This window comes from Osmerus mordax, chromosome 13 (assembly GCF_038355195.1).
Source record: "Osmerus mordax isolate fOsmMor3 chromosome 13, fOsmMor3.pri, whole genome shotgun sequence".
Classification (NCBI taxonomy): domain Eukaryota; kingdom Metazoa; phylum Chordata; class Actinopteri; order Osmeriformes; family Osmeridae; genus Osmerus; species Osmerus mordax.
This window is the reverse complement of record NC_090062.1, coordinates 17,297,837-17,312,017: the sequence shown is the minus strand read 5'-3', so window position 1 is coordinate 17,312,017 and position 14,181 is coordinate 17,297,837. Positions and strand designations below refer to the sequence as shown.

The following is a 14,181-nucleotide window of genomic DNA, read 5'->3' as shown; positions in this document are numbered from 1 at the left end:
TCTCCCTCCCCCCCTTCCTCCCACCTTCTCTTTTGTGTGTGTGTGTGTGTGTGTGTGTATCTGTCTGTATCTCTTTGTGTGTGTGTGTGTGTGTGTGTGTATCTGTCTGTATCTCTTTGTGTGTGTGTGTGTGTGTGTATCTGTCTGTATCTCTTTGTGTGTGTGTGTGTGTGTGTGTGTGTATCTGTCTGTATCTCTTTGTGTGTGTGTGTGTGTGTGTGTGTGTGTGTGTATCTGTCCAAGTCTCTGTGTGTGTGTGTCTATTAGCTGGGTCTCTTTCAGATATGAGAAGTAACAAAGTAGAAATACTTTGTGAAAGTGAAATACGTTTAGAAAATAACGTTTTGAAAGGTTTACTAAATACTTTCGAAAATCGTTTTGAAAGTTTGAAAAAAGTGTCTGGAAGTGTTAGTCTCTATAGTCACTGTCTCAGTACTCGTGCTCCACAACAAGCCTGCCTGTGAGTCGGAGGGAATCAAAAATCAACGCAGATTAGGCATGTAGAGATCAGGCAGGTACAGATTAAGCAGGGACAGATTAGACAGATCAATGGAGGCTGGAGGTCACCGTCTCCTTGACTGAGCGTCGTAACCATAACGATCAACGACGTTTACAGGAAGTCTTCCTCTCGCGCCGACGCCAGTTAGCGGTGTACCGAGTGAACTGGTCGCCCGATTTCCCAATCCTTCTGATCTCCCCTCACTCCCCTCTGTCCTCCTGCAGAGAGAGACACAAAACAAGCCCTCCTTAATTAAAGTGCGCTGAATTATCAGGGAGAGGAAGATCACAGAGATACCTCCTCACAGCCCTCAGATGGAGAGAGGCGAGGGGGGGGGAATCACAGGAACCTTGACTTCAAATGATCGGCCAGCGACCCGCGAATAAGAGAATGGCATTTTAATCTCTCTGCTGGATCTAGCGCATATCGATGTCCACCAGGGATATGCCTCAAGTGATGCAGATGTGTGTGGGACACGTGAGTTTGAGAATGTGTGTGTGTTTCTCTGTGCACGCACGGTCGTGTGTGTGTCTGTGCATGCTCGTGTGTGTGTGTGTGTGTTTGTAGATTAATATGAGGGGCATAATTCAGACTGTCCTTACAAGCTTCTTACTCATCCATATGAGACTTGAGAGTTTCATATATGAGTGTGTGAATGTGTTTCACATGCGTGAAAATGTGTCTGTGCCAGCATTTCATATGTATGTAAATGTTCAGTAGTATGAATGTGTGTTAACATTTCACATGTGAATGCGTTTCACGTGTCTGTGCGAGCATTTCAAATATGTATGTGGATGTGAGTTTTCAGTAGTATGGATGTGTGTGAACGTTTCATATGTGTTTGTTGTGAGGCTGCTTGAAGGGAGATGTTTGTGAGATTGCTCTCACTCTCCTTGTGTCATTTGGAAAGTTTGTAATCTGTATAATATGTATTCAGCTGACGGTGTTAAGTCTGCCGGTGCCCTGGTATTGAGGTATTGCTGTGGCCTAGCCATGCAGCTGTGGTGAAGCCTGGTCTGACAGCGCCCTCCTGTGGTAGTGGCTAGTATTGCTCACATCTTCTGCATGAAGGCAAATCAACTTGAGGAGGAGTTGGACGGGGTGTTACTTAAAAACACATTTAATGAACACACACACACACATACACACACACATACACACACACACACATACACACACACACACATACACACACACATACACACACACACACACATACACACACACATACACACACACACACATACACACACACACACATACACACATACACACACACACACACATACACACACACATACACACACACACACACACATACACACACACCCATACACACACATACACACACACCCATACACACACACAGACAAAAACTCATATACACACACATATACACACATACGTACATACACACACGGAAACAATATCGATCAAGAAGAACTTTTTATACAATTGAAAGTACAAAAACGAAATAGCAACAATGCCAAATATATACAAAAGCAGTTTATAAAATTGTAATACTGTACGGATATATATATAAAAAAATTGTTCATGTCCCATTCATTGCAATATTTCTCTCGGTTCCACTGGTTGTGTAGTGAAATGATCTCCTAACTCCAGTTTATACAATCCAGGGAGTCATGACAATGCTACATAATGACAGTGCAAGTTATATTACAGTAAAAACATTGTAATAATAATATTACAACAACATAATGAAGATTGTACATCGTTATCATAATCATTCATCCACCCTCCATAACCCTGCTCTCAGACTGGCTGTACCAAGGTGGGGACACCTCCCCCTTCGCCATCACCAACATCCTCGTCATCATCATCACCTCCATCGTCTTCATCATCGGAGGAGTCGTCTTCATCACCACTGTCGTCACCATCTTCATCATCACCGCTGTCATCTTCATCTTCAGGGTGTATCATCATCATCTTGGTCATCAGGACTGCAGCTTAGAGAGGTTCCTCTGGTGCATGCTGTGGTGACGCACTAGCTCATCTGAACGAGCAAACTTCTTCTGACAGCTGGACCAACGACAGGTGAATGGCTTCTCACCTGGGAGGAGGAGAGGAGGAGGAGGAGGAGAGGAGGAGGAGGAGAGGAGGAGGAGGAGAGGAGGAGGGGAGGAGGAGAGGAGGAGGAGGAGAGGAGGAGGAGGAGAGGAGGAGTGGGAGAAGGAGGAGAGGAGAGGAGGAGTGAGGAGGAGGGAGAGGAGGGAGGAGGAGGAGGAGAGGAGGAGGAGGAGAGGAGGAGAGGAGGAGGAGAGGAGGAGAGGAGGAGGAGGAGGAGGAGGAGGAGGAGGAGAGGAGGAGAGAGGAGGAGGAGGAAGATGAGGGGAGAGAAGATAAGATAAGGATGGTGGAGAGGTGTCAGTCCTGGTGCGACAGGAGAGTAAAAGCATCTGCCTGAACATCTGACAGCTGACTTCTGTCTATCCGTTTAAGAGGAAACAATCACTGCTTTACTGATCTAAATAATATTTAAAAAAATCTAGAGTAAGAATAATAATAGTATTTTATAAACCCAAGAACACTGGAGAAAGTCACACTAAATCTATCATTTAAAAAATTACTATAATTGTAAATGTTATAATTTAGAATAACGATCAGGAAATAGAGGAAAGTAGTAAATAATAAAAAAGTATACGCACTTGTTTTACCTGTATGAGTCCGTGTGTGTGTCTTCAGATGGTCTGACCGGGAGAACTTCCTCTGACACGTCTCACACTGGTACGGCTTCACTCCTACCAGCAGAGGGAGGCAGAGAGGCAGGGAGGCAGGGAGGGAGGGAGGGAGGGAGGAGGGGAGGGAGGGGAGGGAGGGGGGGAGACGTTAATTAAGAAATCTACCACTAAAAAAAGTGTGATTCTTCACAGAAACTGACTTGAATATGTTTCTAGCCAGGTCAGGTTTAGAGTCATGGAGAGAAGAATAAAACGAGAGAGAGAAAGAGAGAGAAAGAAAGAGAGAGGAACAGATCAAGAGGGTGAGAGAGACCCGGAGAAAGAGAAAGATGGAGAAAGAGATATAGAGAAAGACGAAGAGAGAAAGAGAGAGAGATGGTGAGAGAAAGAAACAGAGAAGTAGGGAGAGAAAGAGAGAGAGACTCAGGGATGATCACCTGTGTGTCTACGTTGGTGCCTCTTCAGCTGGTCTGATCTTGAGAACTTTCTGCCACAGTCGGTGACATCACACGGATAGGGCTTCTCTCCTGCAACAGCAACAACATACAATCACGTGCTCCGTCACACCACGCAGGTTCGAATCCCCCTTAATAAATCCATGAACGTGAACATCAGAAGTCAGTGTACAGAAAGTCCAAAACGGCCCCCAAAAATTTACACCTCTATTATCAAGCACAACCAAGAGGTCCCAGGTTCAAATCCGTCCGCCCGTCACACTGATCCCATTGTGTGTGTGTGTGTGTGTATGTGAGTGTGTGTGTGTGTGTGTGTGTGTGTGTGTGAGTGTGAGTATGTGTGAGTGTGTGTGTGTTTGTGTGTGTGAGTGTGTGTGAGTGTGTGTGTGAGTGTGTGTGTGTGTGTGTGTGTTTGTGTGTGTGAGAGTGTGTCTCACCTGTGTGCTTCCTGCCGTGCATCTGCAGGTGGGACAGTTTGAAGTACTTCTTGCTGCAGCCAGCGTAGGGACACACAAAAGGGCGTTTCACCCCCCGACTCTGAGGGCTTGGATACAGAGGGGGCAACGCCTGGGCCACGTCTGAGATCCTGAGGGAGGGAGGGAGGGAGGGAGGGAGGGAGGGAGGGAGGGAGGAGGGAGGGAGGGAGGGAGGGAGGGAGGGAACGGGAGGGGAGGGAGGGAGGGAGGGAGGAGGGAGGGAGGGAGGGAGGGAGGGAGGGAGGGGAGGGAGGGAGGGAGGGAGGGAGGGAGGGAGGGAGGGAGGGAGGGAGGGATTTTATTTGTATTTATTTAATATTTTGCTGACATGTAGTCCTTTGAAGACTGTATGTGGATGTGTGTGTCTGTCTGTCTGTGTAAGTTTGTGTGTGTATCTCTGTGTGTGACTGTGTGTGTGTGTGTGTGTGTGAGTGTGAGTGGGAGTGTGTGTGTGAGTGTGAGTGTGAGTGTGAGTGTGAGTGTGTGTGTGTGTGTGTGTGTGTGTGTGTGTGTGTGAGTGCTGACCTGTGGTCCTCTGAACACTCCGTGTGTGTGGATGTGATACTGGGTGCTGCAGCTGAGCACCACCGGGGGCGCTGTGGGGGCACTCTCGTACCCCGTCCCGTGGCTGGGGGACCAAGTAGATGTGTTAGTTACAAAAGAAACATCTTGGTGAAAGAGAGGGAGAGAGAGAGAGAAAGAGAGAGGGAGAGAGAGAGAGAGAGAGAGAGAGAGAGAGAGAGAGAGAGAGAGAGAGAGAGAGAGAGAGATGAGAGGAGAGAGAGAGAGAGAGAGAGAGAGAGAGAGAGAGGGCCAGCTGTATTGTTGAGGCTGTGTGTGTGTGTTACCTACCTCTTCATGGGCGGGGCCATCGGATTGACTTGGTTCCACGCGACACACTCCATCTGGTAGAGGTCATCACTGGAGAGAGAGAGAGATGCAGGTGTGTTTTAGGGTCAAGCTTAGAGCTGTTGGTTTTACAGTGTAATAATCTACATATTTAAATCGTTTTTTGTCAGTCCCAAAGTTCTCCTTCGTCTCCCTGTCGCTTTCCTCCCCCCTCCTCTCCCTCTCCCTCCCCCCTCCTATCCCCCCCCCCCTCTCCTCTCCCTCTCCCTCCCCCCTCCTATCCCCCCCCCCCCCTCTCCTCTCCTTCTCCCCTCCCCCTCCTATCCCCCCCCCCCCTCCTCTCCCTCCTCCTCCCTCTCCACCTTCCCCTCCCCCACCCCCCTCCTCTCCCTCCTCCTCCTCTTCACCCTCCTCCCCCTCCCCCCTCCTCTCCCTCCTCCTCCTCTCCACCCTCCCCTCCCCCCCCTAACCCTTCATGTCACCTGTCCTCCAGCTCCAGGATGTACAGTTTGGAGGTTGTGAACATGAACAGAATCCTGTGCTGATGAACACATCCTGTACATGTTCTGTACCGCTCACTGGCTCATCTGGGCAGACGTACTGAACACACACACGCACACACACACACACACACGCACACACGCACTTGCACACACACACTCACAGGCAGACTCTGAGGGGGGGGGTGCACAAACACCGGGGGCGAGTGTGTCGGTGCCTAGCACAGTCCTGAGAATGACATCACTCCTCTCTTACTCAGAGGACTGCACATCCAGGGGGATTTCACACAGACACATTCCTGGAGAGAGTCCTTGAAGACGTGGGGGAGGAGGGTGGGGCGGTGAGGAGGCTGGGGGGGTGAGGGGTGAGAAGGGGAGCAGGGGGGGGTGAAGAAGGGGAGGAGGAGGAGGAGGGGGGGTGAGAAAGGGGAGGAGGAGGGGGGGTGAGAAAGGGGAGGAGGAGGGGGGGTGAGGAAGGGGAGGAGGAGAGGGGGTGAGGGGAGGAGGAGGAGAGGGGGGTTGAGGAACAAGGCGAGGTGAGGGGGTGAGGGGGAGGAGCGGGTGGAGGAGGGGGGGTGAGGAAGGGGAGGAGGAGAGGGGGGTGAGGAACAGGGCGAGGTGAGGGGGTGAGGGGAGGAGGGGGAGCGGGTGAGAAGGATGGGGGGGACATCATGAAGGTGGGGAGGGGGGTGAGGAGGGGGGTGAGGAAGGGGGTGAGGAAGGAGGTGAGAGGGGGGTGAGAGAGTACTAATCTCTTCTCTAACTGGGCTTGAGTTCAGGCATGCTTTGGGGCTGGGGGAGGGGGGAGGGCTCCAGGAAGAGAACCTTCCTCTGTTATCTGACCATGTTCTGTTTATTTGGGTTCCTCATGTTCCTCCCTGTCCAAAAACAAAGTACTGTTCCAGGAGCATCTATGTTTGCCCACTGGGAGACACTGTGCACAGTCAGGTTCAGCCCGACTGAAGCACAGTCAGGTTCAGCCCGACTCAAGCACAGTCAGGTTCAGCCAGACTGAAGCACAGTCAGGTTCAGCCCGACTGAAGCACAGTCAGGTTCAGCCCGACTGAAGCACAGTCAGGTTCAGCCCGACTGAAGCACAGTCAGGTTCAGCCTGACTCAAGCACAGTCAGGTTCAGCCCGACTCAAGCACAGTCAGGTTCAGCCCGACTCAAGCACAGTCAGGTTCAGCCCGACTCAAGCACAGTCAGGTTCAGCCCGACTGAAGCACAGTCAGGTTCAGCCCGACTCAAGCACAGTCAGGTTCAGCCCGACTCAAGCACAGTCAGGTTCAGCCCGACTCAAGCACAGTCAGGTTCAGCCCGACTCAAGCACAGTCAGGTTCAGCCAGACTGAAGCACAGTCAGGTTCAGCCCGACTGAAGCACAGTCAGGTTCAGCCAGACTGAAGCACAGTCAGGTTCAGCCCGACTCAAGCACAGTCAGGTTCAGCCAGACTGAAGCACAGTCAGGTTCAGCCCGACTGAAGCACAGTCAGGTTCAGCCAGACTGAAGCACAGTCAGGTTCAGCCTGACTGAAGCACAGTCAGGTTCAGCCAGACTGAAGCACAGTCAGGTTCAGCCTGACTCAGGCCTGATGTTTCCCAGCCAACTGCTTCCACCCCCCCCCCCTAATCTCTCCCCCACAATGTCACTTCTGTATTTCCATCCTCACTTTCCAACAATGGCCTCTTCTTCCACCTCCCTCCCTCCCCCTCCACTCATCCGAGTCTGACAGGAGTGGTGTACTCAGATCAGCAGGAGATTAGGGTGTGTTTGTTTTGGCCGGCTGTGCACCGCTGGGCAGCACTTAACCTTGGAAACAAACAGACGGGGGGGGCTTAACTCAGATCACGGACTAACTCAACGCTGCTCTGAAAATAAATAAATAAAACTGGAGTTGCAGGAAGTAGGATGCAGGAAGTGTGTAGGGTACCTGTTGTAGTTCCTGAGGAGAAGAGCTTGGCTGCTGGGACAGGACTCTGCAGGGTTGTGGTAGCTGAACATGGGAGGGGGGGGGGGGGCATTGGTACTGCTGATTCACTGTGGGCACAAACAAACACAACCAAGTCAAAACGGCATCCACAAACAACCCGGCAGCCGGTGGAACACTGTGTTGTGGTTCCTCAAGAATACGTCCTTTGTACTGTTTTAGGGTTTTATCCAAAGCGACGTACAGAGCTCATGGAAAGTCCAGAAGAAGATCAAAGATCAGAAGTGGGTAGTTCTGACTGTTTTGGTGGTTGGAGTCCAGGAACAGTCTGTATTTACCAGACACAGTGCAAATCCTATTCACGTAAAGGTGACGTGTATAGCAGTCCTCTCCTGCTGACTCTGAAGCCACTAATAATTTACAGGGAAACGACGAGCAAGACTGTTTATGAGCTGTCTTACTGCACTTCCTACGTGGTTAAAGAGTAACACATGCTCTCTGTTTGGCTAGCTCTCTCTCTCACACACACATACTAGCTCTCTCTCTCACACACACAGACTAGCTCTCTCTCTCACACACAGACTAGCTCTCTCTCTCACACACACAGACTAGCTCTCTCTCTCACACACACAGACTAGCTCTCTCTCTCACACACACAGACAAGTTCAGGCCCCAAAATCCATAAAGACATGAAGAGAACACACACACGTAGAAACACATTTCCCCTTAGCAGTACTCTAAACATCCTAGTACTCCCAGTGGTAATAAAGCAATCCATTTTCAAAGCGATAATGAACCAATGGTTCTTTTCTGGGTCATGTGGTATATTAGTCCCTTGGTGGTTGTCCACATTCCACAACACTCTGTCATTAAGCTGTTTCCTCAAGTTATCACTCCCATAGTCTCAGCATTCACTGGTGCAAAATGACAAAGTATTTGACTGAGAACGTGTGAGGGTGAGATAGAGACAAACAGAAAGATAAGGAGCAGGAGACAGAGTGTGTGTATGAGCGACAAAGTGTGTGTGTGTGTGTGGAGGGGGGGGGTCGAGAAAGACAGAGAGAAATAGAGATAGAAATAGAGGGAAATAGTAAGTGTATGTGTGTGTGAGAGAGGGAGGGAGGGAGGGAGGGAGGGAGGGAGGGAGGGAGGGAGGGAGGGAGGGAGGGAGGGAGGGAGGGAGGGAGGGAGGGAGGGAGGGAGGGAGGGAGGGAGGGAGGGAGGGAGGGAGGGAGGGAGGGAGGGAGGGAGGGAGGGAGGGAGGGAGGGAGGGAGGGAGGGAGGGAGAAGAAAGAAAGAAAGAAAAACATTTAGAGGGAGTGAGTAACAGAAAAAAAGAAAGAGATAGTTCATGAAGAACGGAAAAGGTAATGGATAACAGCCAATTTTTCGCCTTGACGTCAAACAAGGGTTGACGAAAAGTACATAACCCTTACAGACTAGTTTACAGAACCAGGTTGTCACACAGACATGATGACGTTCTGATAGTTACCCATCGTGGTCTGAGGAGACAGGTTCTCCTCGTGTTTGAACGAATGGCTGGAGATCTGCGGGGACTGATGAGGAGGAGTGTGACCGTAACTGAGCGCGTGGTCGAAGCCCAACGTCCCGTAATCTGGGAGAGAGGGGAAGGAAGAGAGGAGAAATTTATCTCAAATGTAATGTTGGATCACACCTACTCGACCACACAAAAATGCACATTGTCCACAGTAGAGTAGCCTACTAAATTAGAGAACTAATTCATAGAAGTTTTGGGCAGTTCCTGAAAAGATTGACTCATCATTCATACATCTTGGCGTATTACGCAATCCACCGTCCCTCACCCTCTAAACAATCGCTCGAAAACGACTTTCTGCTGAAAAAACAAAGAACTTGCAGACTTCGAGATGACAATTCTCTTTACCATTCACGCACCGGCTTAGTTTGATGAATAACGCAATCTTGTAGATATAGGACTGTTCCATTGTTTACAAGGTTTGTCATTTTCGTAAACTTTATCAAATACTCATATAACAGTGAACAGGAAACTACAAAATTGAGTTCGAATTAAGATAAATCGCCGTCCCGGTCCTGTGCTTGTCTTGTGAGGTCAAAACTAGACCACACTTGGAAATAACAGTCCCAAAATTCTAATGGGAGTAATAAAGTAACCCATAACTCAGCGCTTCTGTCGTTTCAACATTTGTTTTCAAACACAAATATGAGATTTGGCAGTTGGAGACCGATGCTGACTCAAATGAAATGTCAAGACATCTTGACCCTGTGCAGTTCTTTGCATTTTAATGAATACTTTGTCATTTAAAATCTGTGTTCAGGAGTTTTGCCTCCGTTATTAAAAAAATAAAATAAAGTCATTTTCTCAAGGTGCCTAGGAATAGAGCTAATATCGTGAGCGGTTTTAACGCAAAACTTCGATTTTGCAAACATTCAAATGGGGCCCAAATTCAAGTAATACACATAACAGATCTTAACGTGTGTGTGCGTGTGTCTGTGTGTGTCTGTGTGTATGTATATATGTATGTGTGTGTGTGTGTCTGTGTGTATATGTATATATGTATGTGTGTGAGTGTGTGTGTGTTTAACACTACACAGGGCACAGACAGAGTCCTCCGAAGAGGAAGATCTCAGCTCAAGGTAACGGCTTTTCCCACGCCCGTCTGCCATGCACGTGGCTGCAACCTTGAATCTCTCCTTGAAACATCCCATCACGCGGGATAAAACTAAATCAAATACAAATGTCCCATTCATTCATCTGCCGTGATCAGTAAAAACCAGTGTGTCTTCCAAATCAACAAGTTTAGTTAATATAAACAAAAACTTTGCATTGAGGAGCAAATAACAAAATATCAAAAATAGTCAATATCAAAATAAGAATGCATATCACTAAATGTAAAACTGTTTGGCGTTTGGTTAAATAATGTATCAGTGAATATAAAGACCCAGTGTTGTAATTATGAAATATAAATGCAATATTAGTCACAACTGTCCTCGATGAAACAGCTACCCCCTAACTAATTGAGTTATATAATCATGACTAATACAATGAATAAAAAGCCACTATTATTATCCCATAAGGAATAATAATAATGATGTATATTTACTACAGGGTCATCAGACGATCACACAATAACCCATCTAATAAGATTTAAAATAAAGATCTGGAGCTTTTGTTTTTGTAGCCATAACATTATTTTGTTGTTGACCATAAAGTTATGAAAAATATGTTAAAATCATTATTAATTACATGTGTAATCGACAAGCAATTATCTATTACCCAGTCACAATAACTTAACAAAATGCTACAGTTTTTATGCCTCAATAAAGAAAGGTTTTATAGATTTTTACAGTTGAAAGTTTAACTTTTTATATGCACTGTGTCACTTTGCATTCATAGCTAACTGAATAGCATGCAAATGTAAGCAGAAGTGAGGTAACAGTATTGAGGACTGGAGAGATGCTGAATGTGACAGGACATGATGACCCTGCAGGATCCACAACAACCTGCTCAGACACAACACCTTCAGCCTCGTGGGAGAAATCAGAGGTTTCCTCACCGCTTCATCTCAATCACTCAGCCTAATTACCCGATATTACTTATTGTTAATTCCTATTGTATACACGCATGTGTTCCTGCTGTGGTCTGTATTGTGTGCTGGTGACAGTCATAGAGTTGTTACCTTAAGGCCTGTAATAGATTCTGTAAGCTGAAAGACATCTTTCTATTGGCCGGTTGGCAACTGAAGCGGGGGTCAAAGGAAGAAGTGACTTGAACAAAGAGTTTTAGTAACCTAGGAGATATGATATGGGAAGATGCCCTAATTATGTATGAGCAAGGCGACAGCTGATCTGCTGATAAGACTGACAGAAGCACAAAGGAAATCTGACTTCTCTTACAGCACCAAACACATGACCCAACACACAACACTGTCCACATTGAATTCCAAAGTGTTCATTTAAAACCTGGTATTAAATGAACACTTTGAAGTTTCCTGTCGCACTTGAGAAGTTCCTACATGAAGTTCTGATGTGTTTTTAGAAAACTCGAATACACAAACTGGTAGCTGAGATATAGTTGCTGAGATGTGGTGACTGAGATGTGGGGTTCGTTCTTCGTACGTCGCTAACTCAGTTAGCTGGATTTGATTATTGATGATTTGTCATGATCTTGTGAACCCGAATTAATCGCGCATTGTGTGATAGACAAGATAATTTAGCACAGCGCCTAACCTTTTTTTTGTTGATATATCGGTTTTCTCGTGAGGGTGTCATTTATATCATTAATTTGTTGGAAACACATTGAATTATATGAAATTAAAGATGATAAACAAAGTAATTATGAAAATTCAAACATATAGGCCTAGGCCTATATGTTAACTGTAATAAGCGATACAACATCTAACGTGGTCACTATACATTTAATTTGTCTGTTACTTTTTGCCAGCCCTCTCTCCTGGATTTTTGCAGATTTCGAGGTGTTCCCTGGCGTTCTGAATAAATCTTCGAAGTCGAGGTAACCTTCGAGCAAGCTCTTGCTCTGTTGCGGAAAAAACGGGGGGCTCTTTTTGGCCATGGTGAGCAGCCAATAGCAGCGTTGCTGATCAAGGTTTCTACAATCGATACATACCCCCTTTTAAACAAACGCATGAACGCGCAATTATCCCAAACAACTCAATCCAGCTATAGGCTACTAATCATAAACAACAGGGGTGTTCGAATAACCTAATTAGCCAGATCATGATTAGAAAAATGATGTCATCTTGGATGTGTCATTTGATCTCGGATGTAGTAATAAATGTAAATAATGTACGAAGAACGGACCGTGGTTACTCTGCACTGTGAGTAAATACAGCCTGTTCCTTGACTCTGACCGGTGAGACGGTTAGAACTATGCACTTCAGATCCTTGATCTTCTGCTGTACTTTTTAAACGTGCACTATTCGAATCTCGATGAACAATATGGAGGTTTAACCTGGGTGCTGCTCTGGACGGTGCCAGGGGGGGGTTAAGGTGCAGGGTCTGTACCCAGAGAGAGAGGGGCGGAGGTGGCAGAGCTCAGCTGCGTGCTTACCCTGGTTCCTGGGAGCTGGAGAGGCATCCACACAGCTGGGGAGGTAGGCCCCGCTGGGAAACACCCTGCCGTGAGCCGCCGCGGGCTCTCCAAGGGCCCCTACCCGGCAGGGGCCCGTGCCTGTAAACTGTCCAGAGAAGTGCAGAGTGAAGGCTCCTAGGCCGCAGTGAGGGTCCTCTAAGGGCTCCTGGGAGCCCCATCCGGGCTCCTGTTTGATCATGGAGGGATGGGAGGGCAGGGAGCCGTAGGGGGAGCTAGGGTGGAGGTCCAGGAGGGAGGGCCACTGGGAGCAGCTCCCGCAGCCCCCGCCGCCCCCCGGCAGGGAGGGGACTGAGGGGACGGGGGGCAGGAATGAGCCCAGGTCCCGGAGGTCGGACCCCGCAGGGCTCCCCAGGGTTCCGTACGACTCTGTCAACATCGGGGCGCGGAGAGGGGCGGAGGAGGGGCGGGGGTGGAGGACAACGCGGTCCTGTCACAAACACAAATGTGAAACCCAAGCGGTTTGGCGAATCCCCTGGATGAAACGAACGACTCGATGTGGAGGTGGGGGCGTTCAGGCGTTTTGAGGAAGAAAAAAAATGGTCCTTAACAAAACCACTAGGAAACTTCTTCTTTTTTTTGTATCTTGTTGAACCCTCCTTGGCGCGATCCAGTCTAGGGAGCCATGTTTGGGTCCTGCTGAGTCAGAGGAAGAGAGCCAGGGATCCAGGGATGACTGGGGTCAAGCGGGCGGGTGCGTCTGTGAGGGCAGGTCCTGTGGATCGGCTCTGCTGGGTGTGTGTGGGGGTACTCGGTCTCTGAGCTTGTCTGCCTGCTCTTGTCTCCTGGAGGCTCTAATACTGCCTTACTCCCAGAGCAGAGGGAGGAGCCTGTGGCAGGGGGAGGAGCCTGTGGCAGGGGGTGGGGCCTGCAGCTGTAGAGCAGCGATGACTCCCTGATCCTTCACAGACAAACACAGTACTTTCTGTATGTGTAATGACTTATTTCTCTAGGGTGCATGAGTGGACAGTGTGACTGCATGTGGGTGTGTGTCGGTGGGTGAGTGAGACTGCATGTGGGTGTGTGTCGGTCGGTGAGTGTGACTGCATGTGGGTGTGTGTCGGTGGGTGAGTGTGACTGCATGTGCAAAAACCAGTGCAAAAACCATTAATAGGAAAATGTGTACAAACTTTTGACTGTTACTGTATATATTTTATATTACATAAAAAAGTGAGTCAGGTGGCTGAGCGGTTAGGGAATCGGGCTAGTAATCAGAAGGTTGCCGGTTTGAATCCCGGCCATGGGAAATGACGTTGTGTCCTTGGGCAAGGCACTTCACCCTACTTGCCTCAAGGGAATGTCCCTGTTCTTACTATAAGTCGCTCTGGATAAGAGCTAAATGTTTATATTTTATATATAAATGTTTTACATTTACATTACATTTAGTCATTTAGTGATAGTCTACATGTTAATGTGTAATTCATAAGGGTGTAACACACTATTAAAAACGTTTTAAACGATAAACAGTGTAAGTCTTTGTGCTTCATTGTCTAATTATAGAATAGACTAGTATTCGATTTCTAAAGCATAAGGGAATCCTACCTTCTGTTATGATGTCTGAGATTAAAATAACAATCGCATTAAGCATTGTGCACAATTCAGAAGTTTAAGATGAAGTACTAAAACTTGTTTAGATAAAAAGTCTTCAACAACTTTCAAAATATATT

At 47.8% G+C, this 14,181-nt stretch overlaps 1 protein-coding gene across 1 annotated transcript; it reads right to left on the bottom strand.

Annotated features, from left to right (window-relative positions):
• Nucleotides 1-1,928: 1,928 nt before the first annotated feature.
• Nucleotides 1,929-12,893, bottom strand: wt1b (WT1 transcription factor b). The gene is given in 11 exon segments (XM_067248686.1): nt 1,929-2,570; nt 3,166-3,258; nt 3,636-3,725; nt 4,091-4,184; nt 4,186-4,239; nt 4,655-4,757; nt 4,982-5,050; nt 7,411-7,502; nt 7,504-7,517; nt 8,900-9,022; nt 12,476-12,893. Coding segments are annotated over 11 exon segments (1,266 nt in total). The 3' UTR covers nt 1,929-2,454.
• Nucleotides 12,894-14,181: the final 1,288 nt, after the last annotated feature.